The 21,212-nt window shown below is 44.6% G+C and overlaps 1 protein-coding gene across 1 annotated transcript in view; it reads right to left on the bottom strand.

Moving 5' to 3' along the window:
* The window catches only part of LOC104510270 (signal peptide, CUB and EGF-like domain-containing protein 1), a 38,008-nt gene extending 17,660 nt beyond the window's left edge, over positions 1–20,348 (bottom strand). The window contains exons 1-5 of the mRNA XM_010152456.1: positions 20,216–20,348; positions 15,251–15,364; positions 8,792–8,908; positions 4,492–4,614; positions 497–616 (exon numbers count right to left, since the gene is read on the bottom strand). Of these exons, the coding sequence (XP_010150758.1) occupies positions 497–616; positions 4,492–4,614; positions 8,792–8,908; positions 15,251–15,364; positions 20,216–20,348 (607 nt within the window). The remainder of the gene's footprint in view (positions 1–496; positions 617–4,491; positions 4,615–8,791; positions 8,909–15,250; positions 15,365–20,215) is intronic.
* Positions 20,349–21,212: the final 864 nt, after the last annotated feature.

The raw sequence follows: 21,212 nt of genomic DNA, 5'->3' as shown, positions 1-21,212 counted from the left end.
CCTGCTCCATCACACAATCACAGGGAATTTCAGGTCATGATGCAGAGTCCATCATTTTAAGAAGATGCTTGGATAGGCATAGGCGACTCGACTCCAGTTGAAAAACATGGCACTAAAAATTAGCAGGAATTCACTGAAATCAACTGTTGAATTTCCCCCCTCACTTTTGACACAGCAATTCAGTATATTAAAATTTTTCTTTTGCACCATCCCAGCTAAGGTAGATGTGTCTCTCAGGTTTTGGTAAGAATGTCCCCACCTCCACAAACAACACCTCAAATTAAACCATGAAGGGCCAGACCTCTAACACAACTGACAATCAGCTCTTCTTGTATTTAGTGGTGTGCATGTCCTGCCCAATTTAATTTATAACGATAGTTTTGCTCATTTACAGTTGTCCATAACAAAAGCTGAATGCAAGAATCATGATTACGTTAGTAAAGAAAAATCATCAAGTCACATTTCTAGACCGAGGAAGACAAATACTTGTACAAACCTGGAACAAAGAGGGTATTGGATGGGCACGACAGGAAGCAGGTCTCTATGCCTCCTGTCTTACTACACACTAGCTGAGCCTTGGGAACTGGTTTGGCATTCGGGAGACATTTCACCATCTCTGAGGAGGAAAAAAAACCCAAAAGAAATGAAAAAAAATCAGACACTGCCCAACCCAGCACCTTGTGCATCCACTTGCATACAGCGGTGAGGAGAGGTAGAAGCGAAATCACAGGCACAGGCATTTCTGAAATAAGCATATATTAGGGCTGGGATCTGGATCTTGAGCTTGGACTTGAAAATGAAACTCCTTCACAGTTTTAGACCTAAACTCCAGATCAGTCTTTCCCTCCTGTCCTTCAATTTGGGACTGTGCAGGTCCAGATCCTCACTCCCGAAGGCAGGTGTCTAATTATGAGCACAATTCTGTGTGCACATCTCGATCTCAGAAGCAACAGGTAATACTGACGACCTGGGGTGTTCCCTCCCTGCTTTTGGAGGCAGAGTGCTCTGGTTTCACAGGCCAGTCACCACACCATGCGCAGGAGACAGTCCTTTCAGATGACTGCTAAAATGGGATTTTCCACTTCTTGTTCTGACTCTCGCAGACTTTTCAATCTTAGCTCCATGCTCCAGCTTCTGGAAATAGAAAACTTCCCAGCCAGGCAGAGGTGAGGCAGGACATGCTGGGATGGAGATGGGTAGTCCCGTTGCTGAAACGCCCCAAGCAATGCTAGAAGGGACACTGTGACACACAGACATCAGCCATTTCTCATCAGCGCCCACGACATGAGGCACATCACAGCTCATGGGATGGAAATATCCAGCTTCTCCTCTTGGCTTCGTGGAAGGATGAAGACGGAGTATCCTGTAGGTCTCGCAAGCTGCTCTTTGTATTTGGGTAAGGGACTGTTTGTGTTTTAGCTGAAACTACCTCAGGTTGTTATGAATTGTTGGACCAGTCTCTGTTTCACCCAGTATGCCACTGATAATTATAACCCTGCTTTTATTTTAATTTGACATCTTTTGGTACTGATGTGTTAATTAAGCACATCTCTCTCTGCACAAACGACGAGTTTCACTCTCGGCTGTAGCTGGCAGGTACCAACGCTACCTGCAGCTCCTTCACCCCAGGGATGGAACTGCTGCACTGGCTGCTCTTCCAGCAGGTACCTCACACTGCATCAGCTGGTTAAACCTCAGTCTGGTGTCATAGAATCACAGAATGGTTTGGGTTGGAAGGGACCTTAAAGACCATCCAGTTCCAACCCCCCTGCCATGGGCAGGGACACCTTCCACTAGACCAAGTTGCTCAAAGCCTCATCCAGCCTGGCCTTGGACACTTCCAGGGATGGGGCATCCACAGCTTCTCTGGGCAACCTGTCCCAGTGCCTCCCCACCCTCTCCGGGAAGAACTTCTTCCTGATATCCAAACTAAACGTCCCCACTTTCAATTTAAACCCGTTACCCCTTGTCCTGTCACTACAGGCCCTTGTAAAAAGTCCCCCCCAGCTTCCTTGTAGCCCCTTCAGGCACTGGAAGGGGCTATAAGGGCTCCCCGGAGCCTTCTCTTCTCCAGGCTGAACAACCCCAACTCTCCCAGCCTGTCCCCATAGCAGAGGGGCTCCAGCCCTCGGAGCATCTTCGTGGCCTCCTCTGGACTCGTTCCAACCAGTCGATATCCTTCTGATGTTGAGGGTTCGAGGCCTGGACACAGCACTCCAGGTGGGGTCTCACAAGAGCAGAGTAGAGGGGGAGAAAGTCTGTCTGTGGAGCAGTTCTTGCTTCAGCCCCGAAAAAGCACCTATTCAGGTATATAAGCTTCTTCTTCGACTGTTCCTTGCTACTTCTTCCAAACATGCTCACTTCACAGGGTGGACTTGGCTGACTCTTGCTGGGCTCACGGCTGACTGTGCTACTGCAAACGTCTTTTTTTTCTACCTGCCAGCTCACCACTGAACCACACCAAGACAGTGGGGAGATCAGAGCTGTGGCAGCCTGATTTGGGTCTGCCAGCATAGTAAAGCTAGGCTGAAGCGGGGCAACCCCAGTGTGGTAGCTGGAATAAGTCTTGCCTAGATTTGGCTTGAGTGCAGAGGAAGGATCCCAGCAGCCACCAGCTGGTTTGTGTTCCTGGCATGACTGCTGGTTAAATATAAACACATACGAGTCCCTTAAACACACCTGATGTTCACATCTCAAATATGGGAACAATCACCCTCCACTTACCTCCCTCCTAAGGTCTTTTATGTTGCCTTGGTGATGTTTTTAAAAAAATTACTTCTTTGGACTGAGGGGACAACACAAGCACAAAGTGTCATTGCTGAGCAAATGAGGATTTTGTTGTTGCAAATGTCTCCAAATCGTGTGGCATTCAGGATCACTAAATATCATTCTCCCCCTTTTTATTGCACTCGTATAACAATGTAGAACGCAGTTTCTTCTAAACAGTGTTGGTAATAAAGGCAGGCGATCAGAGGGAGATGACACTCATTTTAAGCCTCATTAAATTAATCAAAAAAAAGAGACTATATCAATAGAGAAGGGTGTTCTATTTCCCATCCTCCAAATAATGAAGAGAAATTTACATCTAGGAAAATATTTCCAATACAGCCTCTTACCATGGGAACAGCATTCTTAGTAGGCTGAGAGGGAATATAGCACAAAACCTCTGTGGTCTGTCTATACACCAGACCTCAAAAAATGTTAGTGCCTGCTGTTAATTTAGAGAGTCTTTTCTTGAGCAATGACTGCTACATTGAGAGCAAGACCTAGTGGATAACTAAAGAAACAGAGTTAACCATTTCTTACTCCTACGGTACTTAGTACTCTGTATAGTAGGGGAGGTGATGCACCTAATGGTAAGCAGGAAAAATGAAGTACTTAGTTGTGGTTATGAAGAAGGTCAGTGACAAAGGCTGAAACCACAACTTGAGATACTCAGCCGCCCCCCCACCCCACCTTGGTTATAAGGTGCTTTCCATACTGCCGTGTCCGTGTAAATGAAGAAGTGCCACAATGGCACGATCATGCAAGACGCCAGTGCGGCGCTCTCTGCTCCAGACTGTAGTGCTCTCCCTCAGTGTGTGCAGAGGTTCCCTTAATTAAGGTCCCTCACTTTCTTGTTCAGTTTTGCTCCCTGTTAGGTATTAGGCATCAGCCCCAAATGTATCTGTGAGAAGTTATTTGTAGTTAAAAAAACCCCAACAAACCCGCCCAAAAAAACCCCACAACCGAAATTTGATTATGAAAAGACCTAAGGTATGCTATTCCCATTAAAAAGGTGAAAAGGGAATTAAAATCTCAGAGAAAATATTTTAAATGGCTGTAGCCATGGCCAAGATTTGCTGCACTTCAAATAAGACCTCAGAAAAATAAAAGATTTAATCTCTTTAAAGGATACAGAAATTCACATTTGTCACTAGCAGCAAGGACCATCATGTTAGTGATCTCAGGATTTGTGCTTATTGCAACTGACACATTTGACACAGCCAGTGTCAGTATTTTATATTAAGCAGAATGCCTTTGGAGATAACTTGAATAAACAGGGTATGGTGCTGGGATGGAAGGTATTAACCTGAATACCACTTCCTACTTGGAAACAGTTACATATTTTGAATATTCTAAAATAGTCTTGAAGGGAAATAGAGTTATAGCTAAGGTCTTAGAGATGGACAAAGGAATAATAAAGGAAAAAAGTATAAAATACATTAAATAATAATATTACTTAGATTTGTGTGAATAGAGTCGTAAAATGAAAAAAAAAAAATCAGGGCAAACAAAATTCAACATATTGCCCATGCTCTAATCCACCTGCAGCTATATCCTAGCTCATGGACCCCCACAGGGTCAGGTGTTATCTGAGTTTATGAAAAGAATTTGGGGATCCATATTGGGAAAGTATAGCATCCCTCAGACAAAACCACAGGCTTTTCCACGCTCCTGGAGAGGAGGAGCATCACCAGAGTCACATCTGAGCCAGGCTCCCATGCTTACCAACGCAGTCCTTTTTGTTCCAGTGCAGTTTCTTTCCGGGGGGACAGACACACTCATAGCTCCCCATCGTGTTCAGGCACCCATAGTCACAGCTGCCGTTGCTGATGCTGCATTCATCAATATCTGACAATGTAAGTGAAGTTGAGAAGAGTGTTAAACACATGTACACATGGATACTGTGCTTTAAGATATTGAGTGTATAAGGATATCTGTTTCTACTATATATTCTATATTTAAGTCTATATATTCATGTATAAATGCAGACAAACAATTGTAGTGCCTATTGCATGTATTTGTCCTTAGACACGTGTGTAGCTCCTACTCTTTTAAGGATTTACGTGTACAATACAATTTACTTGCCAGGACCGGTCACACTGAAATTCTTGGAAGTACTGACAGGACACAAAACATGCTCAAAAGTCTCTGCAGCATCTGGACAATAATGTATAGTGCATCAGATGGAAAAATGTCAGCGGCATAAACATCTGTGAGATTAGATCACTTCTGCATAACAGGGAGATAAATTCTCCATAGTGATTCACAGAGTTTGCTTTTGGAAATGATTCGGATGAGGAAGGAAACCATATATTCGATAGGAACCTAGCAGCTGGTGTATAGTTTATTTACTCTTCTACTCCTCCAATAAAAATGAGAGGTAAAAGCTTGCAAGAGGCAAAGCAATTACCAGATACGTTATCACTGCTATTCCACATGAATTTTGATACACTAGAAAAGCCCTCGGTCAAGATGAGGTATATCCCCTGCAGTCTGTGCAACCGGCATTCATAGACTTGTGCCGACACAGCGGATCTCTCATCTCCTCTCCTCCCAGCACCAGAAAGGATGTTTATCCATCACGCTCAGCAGGAGTTGCGCTGCCATGTACTCACCCCTGGATCACGCTCGGGCACGTTTGGGACCCTAGATGGCACAGGCCAGAATGGTCATGTGGCACCAGTTGCACACTGCTGCCCCAGACTCTTTAATGTGCCAGTATAGCCATAACTAAAAACCCTAGTTCTGAACCACGGCCCCGTTATTTTAGGCACTGCACTAACCTCAACAACAAGTGGTTTCTGACCTTGGAACGCTCGCTGGAAGGGCAGCGTTCCTGGCATATGGCTTTTACAGGGCACAGAGGTTGCCGCGTTCGACATACGCTCAAGCGAGCTAGAGTGACACCAAACCAAATGAGATACACCCAATTGCTGCTGCTCTGGCTTGATGACAGGCCTCGCAGTGCAACTGTGCAAGGAAAATTGTCACTTGATGGGAAAATTGTCACTAAGGGAGGTCTGGCCGTAAAGCGTCCGACTGCCTTTCCAAACCATGCCTGAGCCCAGGCTTGCACTCTGACTGCTGTGGGCAAGGGACTTTTTCTTCTTTCTGTCGTGGCTGGACTTATGCTGGGCGGGATCTACTTGTGAAGCCATACGGTGAAACACACACTGAGTCAGCAGCGCTCCTGCCACTGACCTCTGGCCGAACCGCTCGAACCCAAGCTCTTGCTGTCAGGTTCCTCAGCCCAGACCCAAGCTCCTGCAGAAGCAGCCAAATTCCCAAAGGTATTGAACATTGCAGATTCTACCAACTTGCCTGCAGTCACTTAAGGAGCCAGTACGTACTGCAAGTAGAGCTCTACGTACACAGGGGGTGCATGTGCTTGCACCCTCCTAACATCACTCCATATGACACAAGGCTTGTATTACAAGAGATGCCATGAAAAGGATCCCAGACAGAGCAGCAAGGGTTTCCCCTTCTGCATGGAAGGCCCAGAACAAGGGCATTACCATGTGCTTTATTAATTCCTAGTAGAGGGGAAGCAAGATGGGGAGAAAGCTTTCTAAGAGGCAAGCGTGCACCAAATCTTTTTGAAGGTTCTCATTATTTCTGCCTAGTTTTGACTTCTGCTCAGTGCCACATGGATGGCAGCCAGGGTAAGCTACTTGTTCCACTGTAAACACCACTCTCCAGGGGCTGACTAAAACTAATGATAGGCCTGAGCGGCAAGGCTCATGGTCTGGGCAAGCCTGGATTCAGAGCTGTGATTTGGATATGCCCATTACAGAAAAAAAGCAGGAGGTTTGGATCTGGCTATGTTTTTGTCCAAAGTGCAGCACTGAGTATTGCCAGTTAGAGTTTGGTCCCACTTCAAGTCTTATTTAAAAGACAGAAGCTGAAGATTATTTAGAGACTGAGGCTGAACCTCAAACATTGAGTCTTTCCCAAAATTACTACTTACGTTAAATCATTAAAGAATTAACAGTGGAACCGAAGATCAGTCTCTCCAAACCCCATGTATCATAGGCCCCCAAAACTTTCAGACTCTGATTTTGCTTTGAGAACTGCCCTCAAGTTGAGTCTTTTTCCAAACACTTTCCTTAGATGGACTCCTATTTCTCCTCCTGCCTGCCTCTACCGCACAGGGAGTCCGTTTGTTACCTATCCTGCCCCAAACAAGAGATACCCGCATACACCACCTACACCAAGGAGACTCCAGGCAGAGATATCACTAGCAGCATCTCACGTTAACCCTACAAAATCAGGCAGCACTCAGGCAGAAGTGGGGGGTAGCGTCTGCTTCTGCTTCATCAGTTTGCACAGCGCGAACCAAATCACTTGGGAACGGAAACAACGTGAGCCTTTAACTGTACCTTTAATCTGTAGCACCATTTACCTCGGAATACACAGAGGACAACTCTTGCATATATCATGTGCCACAATGCCTGCTACACCAATTAAGAGCTGTTAGGGCCCAACACTGTCCTCAGCAACTCCTCCAGCAAGCTTTAGTTGGGTTAAGTCTGAGTGACATCAGAACCTGGCCTGAACGCATGGTTTTCGTGGATCTAAACTCAGGGGTTTGTTTATAGTAGGATGCAAACCAAGCTTTACTCAGTTTGTGCCTTGAATAATTTGAATAATAATTCACTGTTAACCATCTTTTAACTAAACAAAACCATTTAGTTTTACGTGTATCATAGAATCATAGAATCACAGAACGGTTTGGGTTGGAAGGGACCTTAAAGACCATCCAGTTCCAGCCCCCCTGCCATGGGCAGGGACACCTTCCACTAGACCAGGTTGCTCCAAGCCTCATCCAGCCTGGCCTTGGACACTTGCAGGGATGGGGCATCCACAGATTCTCTGGGCAACCTGTTCTAGGTTGCATGTAAAAATAGCATGAAGGGTTTCTTTTGTGTCATTAATTTTCTAACAAGTAATTTAGATTCACGGCTTTCAGGTTTTATTCTAAGTTTCTCTTTTCACTTTTGTTTGTGTAATGCTGACTTGATTGGTTAACAGCATCCTTTGGACTTAAAACACTTCAAAAATACCTCAAAACACCCCTTTTGCTCCCCTCTCTGAACACAGTCACACTACCCCACCTATGAAATGTTCAGGCAGGAGATCACAGCGATACCTGGGGGCATTAGCCAGGCTGGTGGCAGGCAGTCTTGTACTGTGATACCCCTGGCAAAAATTGGACGTAATTTGAGTGCCCTGAAATTGTCCTGCCTTGATCAAATAGAAATTGGACCTCTAAATTGGCCACTGGGGTCATACCGCCCTATGATGCACCTTAAAAATATCCTCCTCCTGGAGAACCAAACACGACAGCACCAAGTCTTCCCAGTTATGCCAAAAAGGATGGAGAGCTGAAGTGGTTCCACAGAAGATGAGAAGAAGGTGTTGTCCCAAAGACTACACCAAAGGTACCCCCCCAGCCTTCTGTTACGAGTTTCACCGGCCATTTATGTCACCGTCTGCTTAAGGATGAATACCGACAGAGCTAAAATTTGTGAACTTTGTAAAACTGGCGTCCTTCTCCTGTTGTCTTTGTTGCCCATCATCCGGAGCCTTCCTTCCATAAAGACAGTAGTGACTGTGGTGGTACTGATGGGTACCCTGCGCTGGTGAACCTCGAAGGGAGCTCAACCCGTGCAGCACGACGAGCCCAACCACGAGGCTGCTCAGCAGCGGCGGTGGAAGACCGGCTGCGTCCATGCAGCAGTGGATGGAAGTGCCACGGCTGTGGGCTCCTCGTCTGCACGGAGGCTGCTGTGTGCCACCATCAATAAACGCAAGGACACCGGTCCTTAGTTATGTTGTTCTCCTGGGAATGCTTCAGCAAATCTGAGATGCTGAAATTTCAGTCACACCCAGCTCATGCTAGTTTAGCTTTATTTTAACTTTAACTGCTTCACCTCTAAAATCTTCAGGTAAAAAACCAGTGTGGCTCAGGAGACAGTTCACAAAGCAAACAAGCAAACGGGTAAGCAAAATTGAGTTTCCAAACCTCCACAGTGTGTGAGTCCATACAAGGTGTAGCCTTTATGGCAGAGACATTCGAAGCTTCCAGGGTAGTTGATGCAGGTGTGATCACAGGTCCTTTCGAAGGAACACTCATCTATATCTGAAATCACAGGGAAAACACGCAGGAATTAGGATTCAGTTAAACCGAATGGCTGGAATTTCAGAGTCAGTTGCAACAACGTGTTACTTATAAACTAGCAGATATCACCCCAGGCAAAATCTGAATAAAACATCCTAATGCCTTATAAAAGAAGGACTTGCAGGGACATGGAGAAAGGTAAGAAAAGGTAATAGGAGAAAAACCATGAAGGCCGTATTATGTAAGTTCACCATTAGATGGCAACCTTTAACTTCTGATCGTATTTCCCATCAGGGATGTGAGGGTATGAAGGTTTTGGGGTGTGAGTGACACAATGGGAAAAAAAATGATCGGGTTGAATCAAGTAATTCCTTCTTTCGTTGGCCACTCCGCTGACATCTTACCCACCAGGATGGCGAGTCAATGGCAGAATTCCGCTCTGCCGACACCAGACCCTACAGACAGTTGCACCACTACAAAGGGGAAAGCAAATAGTGCCTGGGAACGAGCCAGTACCAGGAATGGACAGGCTGCGCCTAAGACTCAGGAAATCTCAGTCCAAAGTCCGCGTTCTACCTAATTCAAGAAAATCTGACCTCTTCCCCTTAAAAAAGGTCCAGCGTCTCTAATTATGACTGCTTGCTAATGTGAAAAACTTATTTACATAGTCCCTTCCATCCCGCAGCCTGTGAAGAAAGCAATTAACACCACGTTGCTTCAAAGGTAGTACAAAGGTTTTGCTGAGCAGGGTGACAACAAGGCTTATTTGACAGCAGTCATCACAGAGTGGATGTGCCGAAAACCATTACATTAAAGCTACTTCAAAGAGCAATGTTTGTAAAATAACAGCACTTTCGAGTGAATTTTATCTTCAGACAATTGGTTTCCCTCGAATCCTCTTCAGGGATTAATTTTTCTGTTCAAAGAGCAGAGAAATTAATACAGTGACATTGTTTAAGAGTGGTAATTTCAACAAAAAATCACATTCTTCTCGTATTTCTGAGGTGCAAAGGAAAGGAATAGTATTCCTTTGACAGCTTGCACACTTTCTAGAGTTGCTTATTAAGACAGTAGCCGGAGCAGCACCATTGCGCTATATAACCTGGACTTTCATATTGTAAATGCTTAGAAAGTTGTGGGTGCTCGAAAAAACATAGAAACTCACAAATACTTAAGGGTGTGCTACCCAATTCCTATGTTCAAGTATTATTCATGTAGTTTGGAAGTTTAATGAAACATTTCAGGTCTCATGGTGCTATTATAAATGCAAATACTTAACTTCAAGAAGTACAAAATTAAGATTTTGTGTATGCGTACACAAACCCAGAACCTGGGTGGGAGTTTATGCACAAATTCAGCATGTTGTGAACAGCTATATTTTATATGATCTCAAAGTTTTACGTGTTTCAAAATATTCGTGCAAAAGGGAATTCACAACGTGGAAAGCAACTGTTTGGGCAAACGGGTAACAAAATGATGACCAGACATCTATGCTGGCCGGTTTTATGTGTGCCTCGTCATCACTTGTTATGATCATGAGGCAAAAAAAGGACAACTGAGATTTTATCTTTTTTTAAAATCTTTTTCTTTTTAAATGCATTTTCCTATGCATTTTGAGTTATTTGAGTTCTGAAAGTAATTTCTTTTTAAGGTTTCCTTTACAGTCTTGGCAATATGCAGCTTTTGAATACACATAAATCGCAAACTGTTTCAGTTTTCTCTAAATAAATACATAAAGTAAAATCGTTTGGGAACGAACACTGCAGTTATAGTTTTAAAGGATTTTTAATGCATCAGAAGCCAAATCATACATCATGGTTTCATTCATGTGTAACCTTGTTCGCTGTATGGTATTGCAGGAAATGTACAAAAGCAGTTCATTTTCTGGCCTCTGACTTGCCTTGGAAGGCCCTTTTTTCAAAAATAATTTCATATTTCTCAATAGTGATATTATCCTGTACTAGTTTGGTCAGTGGGGGTTACGCACAGCTTTCACACATACCGCTTTGTGTCATTACACGTTATGGCCGAGGCCTTTATGGGTTTTTCTTCGCGTTAGGAAGGATGCATATCCCTCTCTGCCCGTGGAAACAGCAGCCTGCCTAATAACACCTCCAGTCATCCCCGTGCCAAGTAACAGGCACTCACGATAGACAAACGCATTTCTATTACACAACCTATCAGCTACTCATAAACTTATATTGCTTGCACCGGCTGGCAAGACGCTGAAACAAACACTTTTATTATAATACAAAGACCGCTATTAAAAGCTTTTTCGCCATTTAAGCCCCTCATCCCACCTCCTGCTGCTGTTCTCGTAAATTCGACCTCGTGAATTCAGCCTCTTGCTTTGGCGGGTCGAAACCTCCACCCAGATTGTTCCTTGCTTTAACCACCGACCCCTTGGCCTGTGGAGGGGAGGGCTAGGTGCTGCCTAGCCCAGCTTTCCACAGCACCCTGTCTCCGGAATCACCAGCCCCCTGAGGAATTCAGCACCCGTCGTAGAAAACGGGAAAAATATGCACCACTTACTCCTCAGTAAAAGAAACCGGTGGTGTGATACAGGATGCTGAAACCCCGGCACTTTTTTAAAATTTTCAACTCTGCAATCTGTGTTCTGGGCGCTGTTAGCCCCTGGCTCCCAGAAACTTTGAAGCTGGCTCTCACACCTCTGTGGTGCTCCACAATACTCCTCCGCATCTACCCTCAAAGGACGTGCTTGTTTCCCACCACCCTCGTGACACAGGTGTATCATCAGAAGAGCCTGAGGAGCTGGGAGTTACACCTGGTTTTCACCTTCACAGCCCCGGGATTCAAATCCGGCTTTACCCCACCACTGGGAACAAACGTAGGTGTCTAAATCTTGCCTCCTCTGTGCAAACACTACTGCACAACCTGGTGGCATTATCTACTGGAGAGAAGCCCAAAAATACAAGCGCAGGGATGGGGCAGGTAACAGCTAGAGAAGGGAGAACAGGTCATTTCTCTCTCAATTCTGTGGTCAACCCCCACTCCAAACACACGTACACACTCGAACACACACACGTTTGTGTTGGGTCGCTCTACATTTCCCCCCTCCCACACATCAAAATAAAGACTGAGAAATTAGCTTTCTGGGTCTGGGGTGCTCCTAAAATTACTTGCAGTTATTTAAGGTTTTGAACTGCTTTAACGGGGAAAGTCAAAATGTTTCGTTTTCGAGGAACTTCGACTTAAGGTTGTAGTTTCTATTCTATTTTTAGTTGAGTTTGGCATGAGTTCACAAATAGCCCAAGCTGTCTCAGAACGTTTCAGATTGCTAATGCACTTATTTGACACCAAACACAGACTTTTGACTTCCACTGAGCCAGAAATTCATCTCGCATTCACCGCGGCAATCAGCACGTGCACCACTGGCATTTCAGCATATTGAGAGACGTCCTCACAACTTCAGTGCTTGAAGCTTACAGGAACTATGGGGTTAACTCACCTCTGGTCGTACAGACCAGTTTCATGCCAGAGGTGGGTTTTTTTTAGAATTACCAACGGTAGCATATAAATTCTACGAGGAGGAACTCCCTACTTCGCAGCAGAGGACACAGAGGAAGTGCCAAGTTCAGGGGTGGGAGCAGACGGGCTCTGGAGATCCCTTCAGACCTCTGCCACCCTCTCTAACGCTCTCCTTAGCGTGCCCTGAGCTGCTGCCAGCTCGCCTTCCAGCTGCTGCCTTCGTGACACTGAGGCATCGCCGCAGGCTGAATAAAGCCCGACATCTCTTCCATCCATCTGCGTTCTCATCTCTAAAGAGAATGTCTGAACATCGGAAGCACTCCTTTCTTTTTGTCTTGAAGGGATTCAACTCGAAGAGTGTTCAGTGGTTTAATAACGGAGCAGGATTTCCCTGTGTTTTCGAGGGAAGCAATTTTTGCCAGTGGTGGTCACGCTTGATAATGTTTGATTGGCTCTGTTCCTATTATTACAAGTCAGCATTTGGATTTTATTGTTGATTTTTCAATCATACTTGGCTTTTTTTTTTTCAGTTCATGCTCTCATGCCTTAAACAATCCCATAATGATATTTTTCTTGAATATAATGTTTGTTAGTGGGTGTCAGATTGTCAGTACTGGAAAGGAAAGTCTTCCATCAACCTCCAGAAGGGAGCTACCACCGATCAGATTTCCCCCGTTTCCTCACACAGCCGTGTCTCAAAGGTGACCCGAGGGAGCAGGGAGAAAGCAGCTCATTTTCCGTGCTCATTCAAGTCTCTGCCCTTTCCACCGACGCTGCCAGGGGACTCCCAATTACAGTAGCCCCAATTGTTCTGGTGGTTTGTGTGATGTGGACGCTGACTCGTTTGTGGATGTGGAGCGTGCAGGGCACCCAGAAGCCATCGCACAGTAATGATTTTTGCTAAGTTTGAAGCCGAGCTGGATTCCTACCAGCAGCTCTGAAGTGAAAGGCTCCTTTCTGTACTCTTGTTTTCGGTCCTCAAATGCCGTCCCCTACCTTCCTGATTGTCACTGCTTTCTGCTCTAAAATAAATTTCAGAGTAATGAAAAGAAACCGACGATCAGGAAATTAAAGTGCAGGCCATTTCCAAAGAGCATTAGCATTGCAAGCAAGCAGCTCAACACTACGCGTTCGCAGGTGAGGCTGGTAAATAGCCCTCTTTAGACAGGGACGTTCTGGGGGCTGCAAACTGGTGTAGGGGCTGCTATGACTCCCTGAGGGAACGCACGCGTGCAAAATTCACGCGCGCAGAGACACATGTGTGATTTAGGGGTTGTGGATACAGAAGCGAACAATTCAGTGCCCAGTTTGCCCAATCTCACGTTAAACATTTACTGCAAAAATGACGATTTCTCCCTCTCTTTCTTCCTTAATGCCATGTTTTTTCTTTTTTTGTTAATATTAATAACAAATAAAAAAATTTGTTAGGGAAAACTAATGGCCATCACAATGGCTTTTCGCTGACATGTCCATTAAGCAACTGGGTTAATTTATGAAACACAGGCCACATATGATGCTCGAGTAAGAGTTCGTTCTTGCTGCTTGAAGTATTTTTTCATGTGGTCTGAAAATAAACATGGCAAGGGGAGATCACTGTTATTAGATGGTGCTATTTGTGTTACAGAGAACAAGACAGGAAGGGCTCAGAGACAATCAATAAAAGCTGTAACAGGGGTCTGGGACAGACGGCAGGCTGTAATGATTGTGGACACTGTGAGGAAAGAACCCGTCGTCTATTTGATTTGTCTGTATTCAGTGAGGCAAGACATGAAGTATACACTGGATCACTGCATATATGCAAAATGTATACATTAAATTTAAATATACTATTTCAAATAGAAATAAAATGGAAAATAAATACTTTTTTCCTCTTCGAAATAGACAATAAATAAAATAAAAATATCTCTCCTGCCACTGCCTTCACCAGTACAAGTGACTCGTAGCACCCTGAACGCTGAAAGTTAACTTCAGCGAAAAAAGGTGACAGTACTACTCTGAGGTTCTGTCACAGTCATGACTCCATACGCTCCCAGTCCCCCCAGTTAGCTTCAGTATACCTTCATTATGGTAACAAGGATTTACATATATTTCATCACTGCTGCCCAGGATGTTGGGAAGAACCTACACAGCAAAGAATCTGTGGTTTTCAGACTCATGCATTAGTAGCGTTCGACCCGCAGGCTGGGAGCAATGGCCCCCGTATCCCACCGCGTTGCGCGCAGCAGAGCCCCCGCTGAGTACGCTGGGGTTATCTCCTCTCGTGGTCACATTTTCCTGTTGCGAAAGTCCAAAATCCATAGTTTTGTTCTGGCCATCTCACACACCCTCGGCTCATTTCCATGCCCCAGCCAAGCGCGGACCCAGCGCGCGGCACCCCACGCAACCGGTCGCGCTCGCAAGCCAAAGTCAAGGCTTTGTGTTCACATTTCTCAGCTTCCCAGCCATCGGCTCCGCTGAGAAACAGAGCCTTTCCCTTTTCTCATTCATTGAGCACACATACATAGAAACTCTAAAGAAGTGTTACATGATGTTTTTAAAATAAACACTAATGCTTTTTCATATGTATTTTGGCTGAAAGTTATTTTCTGTCTTCCCCCGCTCCCCTCTGATTTCTGCAGGGAACCGATACCACCCATGTAATGCTGTTCACCTTACAGCCTCGCCAGCGTGGTTTCCAACAGTATTTGACAGACATTAGGGAAACCGCATATCTTAATCTGAGTGGTTGCTGGACCACAGGGAGTCGTGATTCCAGCTATGTTCTCCAGCAAATGCTGGTTTAAATTCAGTATTAGGAAAGGTATTATTTTGCTACAGCAGCCATACGATGGGGTTTCCACCACATCTCACGTTTTCTGATCCACAGCGACTTACCCCTGTTCACAATCAGTAAAAACGCATCCTCCACCTGAGCACGGAACCCTGACACACGCCCAGCACCGACCAGACGGAACGGCTTACAGCTAACTTCTCCTCGTGTTTCAAAGTCTACAGTAACAAAACCAACGAAGAGGAAGCACGGAAAGATGTAGTAATACACAAACATTCTATTTCATTGCCTTCCCACTGAGTGCTTCTGGGGCATGCTAACACATAGGGGAAAGTAAAAAAAGCCGTAACTCCGAACCTTTAAAATTGAAAACCCACACCCGTTCAGACTTCCCACTGCCTCACTGACTTGCAATCAAATCAACTTGTTGCTGAGACCTAATTGTTAATATCATACTAACGACCTGCAGAAAAACCAGGTCTGGCCTTAACTGCTCTACTTTTAATGTGAATGGGAGTGCTTAAGTAGCACAGTCACATCTTGTATTTCAGAAATTCAAGTGGGAAACTGTCCATCATGACTAACGTTGACTCGGACCAGAGCATTTATTTATTTAAGAACTTTATTGCTCACGGTTAACTGTGTGATTAGTGAAGACCAAATGTAACACACTAATCAGGGAATGAAAGACTTCGGAAGGAAATTGATTCAGCTCACAAGGAAATGTGCTTTTATTAGAGATGATTTGTTCTTAGAATGCAAAATGGTAGTAAAACAAATAAATGTATATAAACTGGGAAAGAAACCTGTAAAATGTACTCAAGATAGAGACAATAAATAATTACAAACCTGTAACTTATTACGTAAGCGTCCTACAGAGGAATAATTTTAAGGATTTAGCAGTACATAATGAAATGACTTACTCAGCTTCAGGGACAGGCACAGAGTAGCCGTCAGTGACAAATTCTTTGGTTCCTCCCAACTCTAATACAGGTAAGCCCACTGCTCCAGGCATTATTTAAACATGCTGCCACGGTTCAGTTCAGGAACAGGAATTTGCTTGTAGCAAATTAGAGCTAATCCAGCTTCCCCAGACCAGACAAAGCATTTAATTGCACGCTTGATTCACTCATACCAAACAGTGTGCCTCTGGTCTCCTACCAACAGGTTCAGGCAGTAATGCAGGACCATGGGAACTTGGTCCACATGGGAACCACGGAAATCAATGAGGACCTGCAGCGGCACTGGGGTCATGCAGATGTGCCTCCAGTCACATTCCCACTGGAGAGATTGAGGCTCAAGTTAGCTTCTGCTCTACATCCCTGAGCTGCTGCCACAGCAGTAGGGTCTCCACGGACCTAGAGCTGTCAGCTCTTCCAGGCTGGCCAAGCGGGAAAGCAGTGTAGTGCTGAACAGCCAAATGCCCTGGAAGAGGCAACTAGGCCACAGTTTCCACTTGTTTAATCCAGCATGGTATGAAACGCCTGGAGTGGGACACCCTTCCAATCCATAGCTGTACTGAGGACCACTAGCGTTACCATCTACCTAGCTCTGCCTCCTGGGCTCAGCACCCTTTTATGTCGGTACGTTTTTATTCTGTATATTGAGATCCTGGCAACAGCTCGTCATCTTCCTTCCAGCCTATCTGTACCCATAATAAGTTCAGTCACCTGATACCTCTGTCCTTCAGGCTCTCAAACTGCTAATCACCACTCTTAAGAGAGGCCGCGTCTGTCTCTGTCTCTGTACAGTAACTAAACGCAGTGTTAACACTCTATAGCTCTGGTGCAAGTGCAGTTTACGGAGACACAGTTGCCTCTTTTGTCTATCATTACAGTCTGATGATTTTATCTACTCTTATTTTGCTCTAAGGAATCTCTGGACATCACTGATTTCTCCTTTTTCTGTGTGTTCTCACAATTCTGCTACATGTCTGGAATTGAATGATGTCTTCCACGTCCTAGCAGCGTGGATTGAAAGCGGATGTTTATTTTGACAGAATGAGTGTATTTAAAGCCAGCAAGATGACCATACTCATTTCCCCTGACCTTCTGCACTGAAGCAACCTCTAACATTTTGCTTGGTAACCTCCAAAAGCATCTTTGTTCCAGAAAAAATTGTCTAGGTGTTTTTCTGGATTGATCTCTTACTCTTCTCCATTAGTTTAATTTTTAGAGTGCAAATTGGACCGATCCTTTTTAATTGAGAAACCTGGTAGAGGCTGAATGATTTCTCTTAAAAGAGTGTAACGTATACCTCATCCTTCCAGGAACCAGCAGGTACCTCTTGATACATTTCTCGTTTTATTTTTGGGTCTGAGGTTACACACAAGGAAGCAGCATTCCAACTAAGTAGTTCCCTTGGACTGGCTGGCTGCCTCTATTAATTCCTATCACTGGAGCAGCTCAGTCGAGAAGACCGTAATCTTTCTGGTTAGAGGAACCGCAGTAGTCAGATCCTTCTTTGATGCGATGCACCAAGGGGACAACGCTTAACCCAGCAAACTCATCACCCTCATTAACATCAGAGCAACTGGTTTCCCACTGTTTACCTAGAAGTTACACCAAAGCGAACCGCCGTTGGAAAGAACAAGACAGTACATTTGGGAGAGTCTTTAAAGGCAAATGACAACTCATTTTATCTCTGCTATCAGACCTTATCAAAAGAGACTGGCTGCACTTTCTTGGAACCACTGTGCTATCTCTGGGATTTGAAAACAGAAGGAAAGCAGGTTAAAAGCGAGACTTGGCAATAAAATTGTAGGCCTAAACTGTTTGCTCCCTCTCCAGGGTAAATACAATCCTTTCTTTAGGAACTCTTCCAAGGAAGTTTTATGTGATCTCACGTACCAGCAAATTAATCTTCCCTTCTCTTTTCAGTTTCTTTCAAAAACTCCCTACTTAATTTTGTTCCACACAAAGTCCGCAAGCTCATAGTCTTCCATGAGCTTCCCCCAGGGCTTCCTCAGAGTCTGCAGAAACGGGGCTGCAGAATGACATCTTAATGCAGTAAATACCTATTTTCCATGCGTTCCCCTTAACACATGTGCCAAGTCAACTGACCACCATACATTCCTCTTCCTGTCAGCACTGCAGAGCCAATTCTGCTCCCAGTCAGTGAGTACGGTTTTGTTCTGCCTCATGCATCAGCCATGCAACTGTTTGCTCGGTTTTGGATCACCAAAAGCTTTGCCTGAGGGGATGGGAAGATTTGTGGCTTTGGAAGGAAACTATAGAATTTGGCAACTTCAGCCAGGCAAAAATTGGCAGCTAACTTTGGGGTCTTTGGGGGTATCTTTGACTATAGTTGGTGGGATTTGGCCCAATGTTTCTTACGTTTTTATAATGAAATACATCATCATCACCACCATTATAACTGTATTATTATTTCTCTGCTGTTTGGCAAAGAAAAAGGTTTACAGCATTTTTGCCCTGCAGCATTATGAAAGATCCCACCACCTTCATTTTTTGTAAGCGGCAGCAAACTAAAAACCAGAATAATGGTAGAGAGTCACCTGATGAATTCCCTTTCTGGTAAATAATAATTTCTTACAATATTTTAAACATGGCTGTGCAAAACTACTTGCTAAATCTCAGTACTGCAAGAAGAGCAGGAGAACAGCAGTGGCAGCTTTTGCCCATGTGACTGCTGAGAAGGAAAAGTGTCCGACCTCAGAAGTGCCAAGCCAAGCTTCCTTCTTCCTCCGTTTCTTCAGCTGAGCTGAACTGCTCAGCAGTTCTGAATTTGCTCAGCTCTCCTAGCAGCGAGAGGAAAGAGAAAACTCATGCTGGGTCCTGAGACCTTCTGCGTGGCTGGCAGCAGTACATTTCATATCTCATGAGATAAGCTCATTTCTTCTAGGCAGACACTTTGCTTCAGCACTCACGTCATGAAAAACATCCAGAACTCTCCCTCGCCTAATGCTCTCCGATGCCTCCGACCATATTTGAACCAACCCCACCATGGCTCTCACCCCAGCCTGTGAAATCACTTGACAGATAACCTTAGCCGACCTGGTGTGCGATTTAATGACCAGCGGCACCAGATGTGTGTGCATCTGGAGCTGGGGAGAGGTCACAGGTCTATTCCGTGGCTGAGGAATGGTACCTCCTGCGAGCCTATGCTCCAAGGTGCCTATGCACCTGGCCACGTGGCACCCTCCATACATCTTCCTCGCAGACACCCTCAGACTGAGTATTCACGTGCTCCAAGAGACGAAACTTCAGTGGTCCCCATCAGCTCTCAGTTACTTTCAAACAGAGAAGTTAAAAACCAGAAAGGAATTATTTTTGCAGGTAAGAAGGTTTGCTGGGTCTCTTATGGAACAGAAAAAAACTCCTACTAATAACTAGACACAATGGCATAAATTAGTAAGTCTGCCTGAGTTCACAGAAACCAAGGGAGTGAAGGGAGGTGTTCTACAGAGGCGTTTGGAAAGGAAGATTTCCAGTCACTACTGGTTTTCGCTACTGAGTGCAACACACAACCTCACCATAAGCTCTTGGCAGTTGCTCTCATGTTACTTTTCCTCCTTCCTGTTACCCTTGTGAATAACAATTTTTAAAAGGACTTCTAAAGGATTTAAAAATGCACTACAGCTATCTTCTAAATACAACCAAAGCTAATAGTATATATAAAAAAAAAGCATACATATATTCAACAGTATTGTTCATTTTTAAAGCCTATTACTTTTAAAATCAATAGAAAATGAGTTGAGCTAAGCACTTTGTCAGATCACAGATTTTTCCTAAGAGCTGCAAAACCGACTCACTACTGGATCAGGAAGGGCTAGAACTGCCTGGTGAAAGGCCATGTGCCAAAGAAAGTCTAGGCACACTTGCAGCCTTTCAGTGATGGAAAATCAGAAAAAGGTCAACCTAGCTGTGATAAATGAGCCTGACTTAAAACTGTACCTCTGAGTGCTTAGCCTGGAGAATGGAAGTGCAACTGCAGTTGCTGGTGTCTGTGTAAGCCAGATCTGTTACGTGTGCAGGCACCGACAAAACTGTAGCACCGTGGACATCAGAATGCACGGCTCTCGGAGGACAGCCCTTGCCAGTGCCCTGTACGAGCGCCTCGGCGATCAGCCTGTGCAACCACATCTTGGCTGGGACGGGAAAGGAGCACGCGGGTGCTGACAAATGCTTTGCTCCGCAGGCGTGGGGAACCACCAGCCCCGACACCTCCCTGACATTCCCACATTACGTCCAGGTTGTGTTGGACACAAGATTATGAAAGAGAATTATTTACGGTATGAAAATAAAGATCCTCTTGGTCCACCTTTCTTGCATGGGCATTTCTACATGTGGCAATTGGACACAATCAGTGGCAACACAAGGGCCTCCATGCTTGGATGGCTGAATCGGTTGGGATCCAAGGTGAAAAAGAAAGAGACACAGAGACTAGAAAGGGAAAGGCTAAGTTTCTGTGTGATGAAGATCTCGAAACTGGAAGCTGAAGTTGTGCCAATGCTTAGACTGTAGATTTCCCACACGCTATCCTTGCTCTAGGGTCTATGCTTACCTGTCGCAGCTCTTTCTCACCCTCTCCATGACATGAGGGCTTTGTTGTGCTCAGGCTCTATTAATCTGAGGAACCCAGTAGGAGGCAATTGGCTTTGGCTCCTATTACGTTTATCCTCTTACCATTGTTTTGCTACAACAATCTAAAACGCAATTAAAGTCAATACTTTCCCAACTTTTTTTTTTAACGAAACAAACTTCTTTCATCAAAACATTGCCAAGATTTTATAAGCAAACATGTATCCTTTTCCAAAATTAATCTTTTTTCCAAGGCAAAGGCAAGTTGAATTATCTACTGCTATTAGGGCTATAAACTTTGCTACTACTTCAAGTGCTTGGGGTATAAGCCATATATCAAGGGCAGAAGTGCATTAAAGAAACTTCAGGCAGGTTTATTTGTTTCCTACAAACATAAACATGTTTACTAGTCTGAACTCTGCTCGAGTCACTATTTACACAGCAACTCTGTAAGAGCAGTTAACAGCCTGATGGGACAACATAAAAAAGGCTTTACCCTCACTGTATCAAGCAAGGAATATTCCCT

The sequence above is a fragment of the Eurypyga helias genome, unplaced genomic scaffold, assembly GCF_000690775.1.
Source record: "Eurypyga helias isolate BGI_N326 unplaced genomic scaffold, ASM69077v1 scaffold26575, whole genome shotgun sequence".
NCBI classification, from domain to species: domain Eukaryota; kingdom Metazoa; phylum Chordata; class Aves; order Eurypygiformes; family Eurypygidae; genus Eurypyga; species Eurypyga helias.
The sequence above is the reverse complement of the archived record's forward strand: the minus strand, read 5'-3'. Positions and strand labels throughout refer to the sequence as shown.